We start from the raw sequence: 10,658 nt of genomic DNA on the forward strand, positions 1-10,658 counted from the left end.
TTCTACCAATCGAGACGATGGTTGTCGGCAAACGTATACTGTGACGTATGATTTTTTGCCGCGAAACTGAAGTTTGGAGGCGGGTTTTCAGTTAGAAGAAGTAGACACTGTACGTGTGTACGTGCACCTTGTTACTAGAAAGTTTTCATTTAGTAAAACCAGTGTCAAATCAAAGTTACTGTAGGATCATCATGTCCGGCTTTGACGACCCTGGTATCTATTACAGCGACAGCTTTGGAGGCGACCAGCATACAGACGAAGGAGCTGTAAAAAAGACGCACTTGAAGAAGCGCTTCAAGGAGTTCCTTCGGCAGTATCGTGTGGGGACTGACAGAACTGGATTTACTTTCAAATACAGGTGTGTTTTTAATTAAGAACTTTCCACCAGATCCGATCGAAGTCAAAACAGTATCATCTATTAAACTTCACTTTCTTTTGACAGAGGAGTGCTTCAGATTAGCCTTTCATTAACATAGGGATTTACTTGGGGAGCCATGTTTCTAATTGCAAGTATCCTCGTGAGCCGCACATCAGTTGCTGAACCTTTGATTGTTGTTGTTCTTCTTCAGTAGCCAAGTATATTTGTAAATCCGTTAGTCCATAAGCCACATTTTTTTAAAATAGAATATTATGCATTATATAAATGAGCTTTTGGTTTATGCAGAGTGTTCGAATATTACTATCTTATGAATCAAAACTATTAATTGATTTAAAACGGTGCAAATAACATGCAATTTTATAGCACTATTCACCGTTTCAAGTTAAAACGTTTGCCTTGATACGCCCAAGTAAATGCATAGGCATGGACATTTTATTAGCTGGTATTTCCTAAGTACGCCTGCTTATGCATACTGTTTACTTTAAATAAAAACGCTTCATTCTTAACGTGCACTTTTTAACCTGATATATGGCCTGATCATCGCAGAGGGTAAAGCCCACTGAATAAACCGCATCGTTGTAAACTGTATCTCTGACGCAAGAGGACGAAATATTTTTTGTACTACCTTAAATATTCATGCATAATCAACAAATAATTATTTGTTATTTTATTAATATTTTTTTTCGCGAACACAGTATTTTTTTTCGGCCAGTCTCATGTGCAGCGTATGGAGACAATTAAACACCTTAATTCTTTGATAGCGCATTTATTATTTGTGATTGCAAAAATTGATGGTAAAATCCTGAACTCTAATTTTGATCCTTTGGAGACATGTTATTATAGAAGTCATTTGCTTTTTTTTTTTTTCTCTGAATGAAAATATTCCTGTAATTTATTTTGTGTTCTGTACTGCTGCAACCACATAAATATTTTATAAAGCTACATTGTTTCATTAATTTTTCCACTGAGAATGCAAATCAACTCCAATTTCTTCTTATGAAACATGAGTGTGTTCCTGCCTTTGCAGTTACAAAGATGGATATCTCTGGAAATTAACTTTTGATACCATTATAACATTTTATCCATGTTACAGGCAAAATGTGGCATCCTTAAACTACATTTAAACTGTTTTTCAGTTTTATTTCAAATGAAATTGTAATGCATTGTGTTACAGAGATGTGCTTAAACGTCATTACACCTTGGGGGAATACTGGATTGAAGTGGAAATTGAGGACCTGGCAAGCTTCGATGAAGACCTTGCTGACTGCTTGTATAAGCAACCATCTGAGCACTTACCCCTGGTACGTTCTTTTTCTTTATCACACATGGCTATTTAAGTATTTCATGTTCACAGATGACATCAATATGTTTTCTGTGTCCTGCTCACATCAATACTTTTTTTGGTGCATCAAATGATCCAAAAAAATTGTTGGCTGTGTTTGTATAGAGTAATCACAAAAATTACCAACAAATGTGGTTTCTTTATACGTTGCTTTTCAGTTTGAAGAAGCTGCCACAGAAGTGGCAGATGAGGTCACTAAGCCTCGTCCAGCTGGAGAGGAAATGCTTCAGGACATCCAAGTCATGTTAAGGTCTGATGCCAATCCTGCAAGCATTCGAAATTTAAAGGTGAGATTGATAGTTAATTCTAGACATGGTATTATGATTGTAAAGTCATTTAAAGAAATATCTGGAATTTCACATTGTAACATTGTGTTGGGCTTTGCACTGCAAGGTGAGATTTGGGAGCATCTAACCAGGATAGAATCATAATTTACAAATTCATGATTGTGGTGAAAATCTTCCTTTTCAGGGGCTGATATAAACCAAGATTGGTTCAGTAAGTTATTGGTTAGTTTGCAGTATGAATCTTCAATTGAATCGTGCCCATAAATGTTCTGTAAACTACCAAAGCTAAATTTATTATATAGCAACAATGTCTTTGAAAACTTGCTGAATTTTGAGCACAGGCTTATGAGATGGCAGGAGAAACGGAATCTGTTAAGAAATCATTTTACTTTAATACATACTTCCATACCATCCCAGAATTTTTGTGCCTTGTGTACAAGAGGATACATGCAAAGAAATCAAGCTTAGTCAGGAGTGGTATGGATGAGATTATACTGTAAAAGCATCTTTTCTAATTAAGTTACATTTAATTAGGTAACATTAGATAGTGTGAACACACTGTTGTATCAGTGACTGGAGGACATGAGTGTGTTGGAGAAGCACTGATAATTTGAGCACATTGTCCTCAGTGGAAAATCAATTGAAGAGAAAACAGACCATCATACGTACCTACTGTATCTGCTATATGTTTAATGCTTTTGTTCCTTCTCTTTGGACTCTGTCACATATTCTTGACCTTTATAATACATCTTTATGAAGAGTAAGGTGTTTTTATTTGAAAAATCACTCTTTCTGTTTACTTGCAGTCTGAGCAGATGTCAAGGTTAGTCAAAATCCCTGGGATCATCATTGCTGCCACTGCAGTACGAGCCAAGGCCACTAAAATGGCCATCCAGTGTCGGGGATGTCGCAATGTTATTGGAAACATTTCTGTCCGGCCCGGACTGGAGGGGTATGCTTTGCCTCGCAAGTGTAACACGTAAGTATTTTGTAAGATCCTTAAGGGCATTTCTTTTTAAAAAAAAAAAAAAAAAAAAAAAAAAAACTACATCTTGTTTTGAATTAGTACCACGGTTTTCAAACTTTTTTGAACAAGTACCACTCCGTGAGGACCAGTAAACTGAAGTACCACTGTCAATGAATCGTTAATTTACGCCCGTGTTGTTTTGAAGAAAAAGTCACTATAATCACTATAATGACTATAATTATGATGTTAAAGTGACATTAAACTAATTAAGGAAATGGGTGCCCGCGCTAATAAAAGCCGGCTTGGAGTCTTCCACGCATTTACAGTAGTATACTTATACTATATATGATTATATGCAACATATTGGCATTCTAGCAACATCGTTTCATAGAAAATAAAGGACCACACGAGTACCACTTGGCATGACTTGAAGTACCACCAGTGGTACGCGTACCACAGTTTTAAAAACCGTGAAATTAGTACATCATGACATTAATACAGACTATTTGAGAACATTATTTAAAAAAATTAATTGGCTTATGAGGGGGTGGCAGGTGGTGCATCAGTTACTGTAGAATTGCTGCTTCATGAATCCCGCATCCTAGGTTTGGCTGTTGTATGTGTGGAGTTTGCACATATCTGTGTGCGGTTTACTCCCACATTCCCAAAGATATGTGCTTTATGTTAAGTTGTAAATCCATGTTGACCCTTACTTATGTGAGTGTATCTTGGGTTAACCTTGCATCCTATTCAGGACTGTTTTCTACCTTGAGCCAGTTTATGCTAGGATAGGCTAAGGACCCTGTTACGCAGAATTAGATTTAGCAAGCTTGATAGTGGTGTGTTTTATATAATTTTTCCATTGGTTCTTTTTTTCTCTTTATAAGTTCTGTAATTGCTGAGCGCTTTGAGTAGTGAGAAAAGTGCTATATAAATGCAAAGAATAATAATAATTATTACTATTATTCTATTTATACACAGATTGTGTGGATTGGGTTTAGGTGCGTTTTTTTTTTTTTTATTAAAACTGAAGATGCCTACTACAACTTTTTAAAAGTTATAGACCTGTTTTATTTACATATGTGGCATTGGTTTTAAGCATCTATTTATTTATATAATAATAATATAATATAAAGTGATTTTTTGAATTTGTAATATCCTAGGGAGCAGGCAGGCCGGCCAAAGTGTCCAGTTGATCCATACTTCATTATCCCAGACAAATGTAAATGTGTTGACTTCCAAACTCTGAAGTTACAAGAGTCTCCAGATGCTGTTCCACATGGTGAGATGCCCCGACATATGCAGCTGTACTGTGACAGGTATGTTGCACGCATGCACACACACAAGCACACTGATGTCAGGATCCTGTGTTCTCTCTATTTTTAGAGGCAAGTTGCCAGTCTCTGTGGCTTGATAACTTTAATAGGTGTTTGAAAGTAGGCTAGAGTTCTTTCCACAATTTCATATTAGATTTTCGAAAAGTAAAATTCTTTCCAGTCGGTCATGTTTTATGAAGGAGGAGGTGTGAGGCATCTTAAATGTTTTTCTTGATTTATCCATAGCCTTGTTCAAGAAATACAGAGCCATCATTTTTGTACTTTAATTATTACAAGTTACAATTTTTTTTTTTAAACAGTAGTAGTTTTCCAAATTATTCAGATTTTTTTTTTCTTTTCTCCATAATTATGTGGAGTAAATGAAATTGTGTTTACTTCTTTCTTTCTTGTATTTAGTAATATGAACACACATTTGAATCTAGAGAACATCAAGAGTCTAGATCAGTGGCAGATTTGTTCTCTTAAGGTTGATGGTAGCTATGAATTTGGCCTTCTTGGACTGTGTCAAATCTATTTATTATCAATTTAATTATAACGGCTTTCAATACATGTTGGTGTAAACCAAAGGCTACTTTTTGATTTACATTAATAAAGTAAATACATTAAAGCATTCTTTGGGTTTGAATTTAAGCTCAAGTTTTCCTTTCTGCTGCAGGTACCAGTGTGACCGTGTTGTCCCAGGTAACAGAGTTACCATTATGGGCATATACTCCATTAAGAAGGCAAGCAAAACGTCTTCTAAAGGCCGTGATAGAGTTGGAGTGGGCATTCGTAACTCCTATATACGAGTTGTAGGCATTCAAGTGGATACTGAAGGTGCAGGTAAGGAGCTCTCTTGACATCAGATCTGATATTTGAATGTATTTTCACATATTTGTAATATTCCCATCTGTATTGAACTTAAGGCTATGCTTGAAGTAACTTGTATATACTATAGGATGTGCTTCCACTTTGAAAAATAATGTACAATTGTTTATTTTTGTTTTCAAATTCAATTTAACCATTCGTGCATTAGAGTGCTTTAATGCTCATTGATTATAGTGTCACTAAAAATATGCTCGGTGTTCATTTTAAAGTACAATTCCCAAGAACACTGCTGAGTGAATACATTTGCTTCTCCATTTTTCAAAATTCTTATTGAACTTTACTCCCAAACTAATAGGCCGCAGTGCTGTAGGAGCAGTGTCCCCACAAGAGGAGGAAGAGATCCGAGAACTTGCTAGTCGCCCTGACATTTATGAAACCATTGCAAAGAGCATTGCACCTTCTATTTATGGAAGTGTGGATGTGAAGAAAGCAATTGCCTGTTTGCTGTTCGGAGGGTCCCGAAAGAGGTATGGTAATGCTTGAAAAGTGTAACATTCTGTTTGTTTTATGGGGATTTTCTGGAGCTGGCTTTGTATCACTGTACACATTGTCATATTTTTTTCCAGGTTGCCAGATGGTTTGACCAGGAGGGGAGATGTGAATCTCCTGATGCTCGGTGACCCTGGTACAGCCAAGTCACAACTGCTGAAATTTGTGGAACGTTGCTCTCCAATTGGGGTTAGTTGAACAAAGATGAACATCTACTTTGCATGTTGCTGGGTTATTTTTCATTTGTTTTTTGTAAAATAATTTGGATAGCTGAAATAAAATTCTTTGCTTTCTCTTCTCCAGGTGTACACCTCTGGAAAAGGCAGTAGTGCAGCTGGTCTCACTGCATCTGTCATGCGTGATCCTGTCTCCAGAAACTTTGTAATGGAAGGTGGGGCGATGGTACTGGCAGATGGAGGAGTTGTCTGTATAGATGAGTTTGACAAAGTATGTAAATCTTGCTCCCCTCATGAATTGTATGCTAATATGAATTTTGAGTTTGAAGACTGTGAACTGCAGTTTTAACTTGTTCTTGCTTTTTATTTATTTTTTTCCTCCACTTTTTGTAGATGAGGGAAGACGACAGAGTTGCCATTCATGAAGCAATGGAACAACAGACCATCTCAATTGCTAAGGTAACAAACATTGCAGAAGAAATTAATTTTTTTTTCCTTTTTGAGTTGCATAGAATATTAAATTTGTTTACATCTATTTGTCTGCATCCAGGCTGGAATAACCACCACATTGAACTCTCGTTGCTCAGTTCTGGCAGCTGCCAACTCTGTTTTTGGCCGATGGGATGATACAAAAGGCGAGGAGAATATTGATTTTATGCCTACCATCCTGTCCAGATTTGACATGATTTTTATCATTAAAGATGAACACAATGAGCAGAGAGATATGGTATGACATCTGGAATATTCCTTTAGTGTTTTTTTTTTTTTTTTGTTTCAGTTGGATGTGTTTTCTTGAAGCAAAAAACATGCAAATGGCAGCATTGAATATATAATGTGGAAACTGGTAATTGGATTTTTAGTTTGACATGTATTCCATTCCTATGAAGGTGTTAGACATCAGACAGTGTGATTCACTTCAGATTATTGTTATTAGAAGTACGTCTACTTTAGAGGGGATTTTACTATATGTTGGTTACAAATATAAAAGTGTAGCTTGAATATAAAAACTGAGAAATATCATGCACCAAATTCCCAAAGAAATATAATTATGTAAATATGGAGAAAGTCAAATTTTCATCTGTTCAAGATCAATTGCAATTTGAAAAGGAACATAGTGATCTGTTGGCATAGGAGCCGACTTCTATGAAAAAAGTTCAAGGTGCTCCTACTATAGTGAGAACATCCGAAGCCGATAATATTTGAGACTCATTTGTCAACATACACTTTCTATTTCAATACAGACCTTAGCAAAGCATGTGATGAATGTCCATTTGAGTGCCCACACTCAAATGCAAACAACAGAGGGAGAAATTGAACTCAATAAGTTGAAGAAGTACATCTCATTTTGTCGTGCGTAAGTATATATTATATATACTTAAAATAGCAATCGTATATTAGTTTTAATATTTAGCATACTTGCTTTTTATTTTACAGAAAGAAAATGTTGTTTTTGCTATTATTGTAAATGACTGTGTTTGATGTACTTGATCCTAATGTTCTTGATCATACCAACACAAATTGCCCCATAGTGATTTCCTGTGTCACTGGGCATTTGAAAATTCTCAGTCTTGTATTGTTCTCATTTCTTTTGTATCACATTTTTTTTTCTTCTGCTAAAAACATTGTGTGGTGGATGAAGTTAGGCTGGGGTTTACTAGTTGCTGCTGTAGTTACTTACAATGGGGAGATGATTGTTTGGTTCTATGGTGTGTTTTTAAATATAAACTATTTTATTTAACTTGTCTCCTCTGTCTGTTTGTCTGAGTCAAATCTTGCAACTGATTTTAAACCTACTTTTGGCGAAGCGGATTTCTTCAAATTTTGCATACGTGTTCAGTATCGATGACAATACAATAATCGGTCAAAACCAATGCAATTACATAACAAATTTCACCGTAATTAATGGTTATGTGATTCCAATTAACACACACACAACAATGACAGAGTGAGAATATAGTGAGATATAGGAGCATACAATTGAGAGACGTGTGCTGACTTTACTTGTTTACTCTTGTGAAGGAGTAGCCCTGATGATCACGGTGAGGAAGTATTGCCATAAGCTTGCCGTTCAGTCGTTGATATTTTTTTCCGCAGCGACCAAGCACTAATCCTATAAGAGCCTGAACAGAAAAATAGAGACCAAAATATTAACTCTTTTTAGTATTCAAATAATTATGCAAAGAAGATATATTATGTAATACTTTTCAAGAAGCTTCCCGTTCATGAAAAATGATTAAAGAAAAATCATTTACAAAATACTCTATATATTATAAAAAAAAAGTATATAAAAAAAGTTTAAGTAAAACAATTTTATTTACTTTAAATGCACTAAAAAGCAAAAAGTAAATTTTTCTTTATAACCACAATTTTCTTGGTTATATGTGACTAAATAAAATTGTGGGGTGCACATAAATTAATTAATTAATCTATTAATAGAATAGCTACTTTCATCATAAAAAAATTGTAATTCCCCAACATGCTAAACAAGTTTCAAAATTGTTTGAATGAATTAATTTATGTACGCCCCACGATTTTATTTAGTCACATATAACCACAAAAATTGTGGTTAAAGAAAAATGTTTTTTGCTTTTTTGTGCCTTTATAGCTAAAGTAAATAAAATCGTTTTACTTAAACAAAATTTTTTTATATATTTTTTACAAATCTTTGTTCATGCCAGATTAATAGTTTGATTTTTTTTTTGGAAAACTTCTAATAAAACTCAAAATGAGTGATATAAATAAAGTATTGTCTTAATGGCTGAAACATTGGATTTTAAACCAAAAGACTGCTTGATCACTCCCTACCTCTGACACCCCTAAAGATGTCACTTAATGTCAATTTTTTTTTTTTTTTTTCTGGAGAGGAGGAAACCAATGTTCCTTCTGGATGTTTATGAATGGAGACAAATAGTATATAAAACTAAACAATTCTTGTGCATATATTTTTCTAAATATGTTTAAACTTCAGTTTGTAAATTTCAGTATTTTCTTTTCATATGCAGCAAATGTGGCCCTCGTCTTTCTGCTGAAGCTGCAGAGAAGTTAAAGAATCGCTACATTTTGATGAGAAGTGGTGCCCGTGACCATGAACGAGAGAGTGACAAGCGTTGCGCGATACCCATTACAGTCAGGTATGTGTGAATTAGTTGATTCACAGAAAATATTTGAGTATGGGCAAGGTTTTGACTGATTTTTCAATATTTATGTTTTATTCCTTTACAGACAGCTTGAAGCCATTATACGGATATCTGAATCACTGGCAAAGATGAAGCTGCAGCCTTTCGCTACAGAAAGTGATGTTGACGAAGCTCTAAGGTTATTCCAAGTGTCTACATTGGATGCAGCTCTGTCAGGCAGTTTATCTGGTTAGTTGTCCTATGAATGAGATTATGGGTGTTTTTTTATGTCAATTAACATCAATGCCAATTTGTTAATAAATACTTCTGTTTTTACATTTCTCCACAACATCCAGTCAATTCCAGCAAATCAGCATTCACTCAATACATTATTGTTAATGTGACTTTAGTAAACCATCTACTTTTTCTTGATAACACTGTTAGCAATGAATGTTTGGGAATGTAAACCAAGATGTCTGTCTTCTGTACCCTTGCAGGAGTTGAGGGCTTCACCACTCAGGAGGACCAGGAGATGCTGTCCCGCATTGAGAAGCAACTGAAACGACGATTTGCTATTGGATCCCAGGTGTCCGAACACAGCATTGTACAGGACTTCATCAAACAGGTGGGTCTGCATCCATACAATATCCTAAATTTGTCAGTTGATATTGAAATGTATATGTGGTATGTACTATAGCCAATAATTAATAAACTTCTTAAAAAGAATAAACCGGGAACACTGGGTTACCACTCCAAGTAACTTTTGTTTTGTCATCCTTTCTCTATCTATCCAGAAATATCCGGAGCATGCCATCTATAAAGTATTGCACTTGATGATGCGTCGTGGAGAGATACAGCATCGAATGCAGCGCAAGGTGTTGTATCGGATCAAGTAAATATTCAGATGGAAGAAAGTTACTGCCTGAAATATACACGTTCAGTTGTACAGTGTGGTTTCATGCTTTCAATGTTAAGTAGTTTATATGGGGGTGTGGGGTTCACCTACCAGTCCTCCATCCCAACCTCCAGTAACTGAATTGTTCATTTAGATGCTGAGTTGAGTCAGTACACAGACCTCCTGGGACATTTTGCACTTTTTCAGCTGTGTCTTAGCTTCCATTTTGATTATTCAACAGGAATACTTGGAAAATATATATTTGTATTTTTTTTTTTTTAAAGTAATAAAGTTAACTATAAAAGCAAACGGCTAGTGTTTATTTTTAATGGTTACTAGGTACTTAATAACTAATTTGTGGCTTATGCTTTAATGATTGGGTGGTTTTTATGAATGTTTTGGAGCACCCTGGTTTCAGGGTTACTGACCAGTAATATAAAACATGTTTGTCTTGGCAATCTGTACTATTGTGTCGAACTAAGTTTGATTTAGTAAAAGAGCTTAACATTAGCAAAGTAAATGGTCAATTAAATGTGCACCTAATAATTGAATTGTGTGAATGCTTTTGAAGTTGAAACATGTCAGAGAAAATACTCTGTACATAAAAAATAGTCTTGAGTCATTGTTGCAAATAAAATTCAAAATGGACACACTTATATTGCACTTGGGCAGTGTAGCCATGCCAGGTGAACGGCTCTCTATGGCAAGGCTGATTAGTTTTAAAAGAACATTTTCCTTTTTATCATTTAGGTTCTTTTAAATACCATTTAAATATATTTTAATTGATAACCATCAACACACAG

General features: G+C 35.1%; 1 protein-coding gene across 1 annotated transcript; it reads left to right on the plus strand.

The window, feature by feature from the left end:
• The first annotated feature begins 54 nt into the window (after positions 1–54).
• mcm5 (minichromosome maintenance complex component 5) lies at positions 55–10,157 on the plus strand. The gene is made up of 16 exons (XM_051934637.1): positions 55–358; positions 1,554–1,680; positions 1,880–2,008; positions 2,815–2,987; positions 4,139–4,294; positions 4,968–5,134; positions 5,475–5,646; positions 5,746–5,857; positions 5,972–6,115; positions 6,238–6,303; positions 6,395–6,571; positions 7,086–7,198; positions 8,847–8,975; positions 9,067–9,209; positions 9,458–9,585; positions 9,755–10,157. The coding sequence occupies exons 1-16, from the start codon at positions 192–194 to the stop codon at positions 9,854–9,856; spliced, it is 2,205 nt and encodes a 734-aa protein (XP_051790597.1). The 5' UTR covers positions 55–191; the 3' UTR covers positions 9,857–10,157.
• Positions 10,158–10,658: the final 501 nt, after the last annotated feature.

The sequence above is a fragment of the Erpetoichthys calabaricus genome, chromosome 12 (genome assembly GCF_900747795.2).
Source record: "Erpetoichthys calabaricus chromosome 12, fErpCal1.3, whole genome shotgun sequence".
In the NCBI taxonomy this organism is placed as follows: Eukaryota; Metazoa; Chordata; class Cladistia; order Polypteriformes; family Polypteridae; genus Erpetoichthys; species Erpetoichthys calabaricus.

Bases quoted from the DNA above. Each gene is read 5' to 3' on its own strand.
- mcm5 (XM_051934637.1), top strand. From the start codon at position 192: ATGTCCGGCTTTGACGACCCTGGTATCTATTACAGCGACAGCTTTGGA. The intron at 8,976-9,066 runs GTATGTGTGAAT...ATTCCTTTACAG, and splicing joins GCGATACCCATTACAGTCAG to ACAGCTTGAAGCCATTATAC. The intron at 9,210-9,457 runs GTTAGTTGTCCT...GTACCCTTGCAG, and splicing joins TCTGTCAGGCAGTTTATCTG to GAGTTGAGGGCTTCACCACT.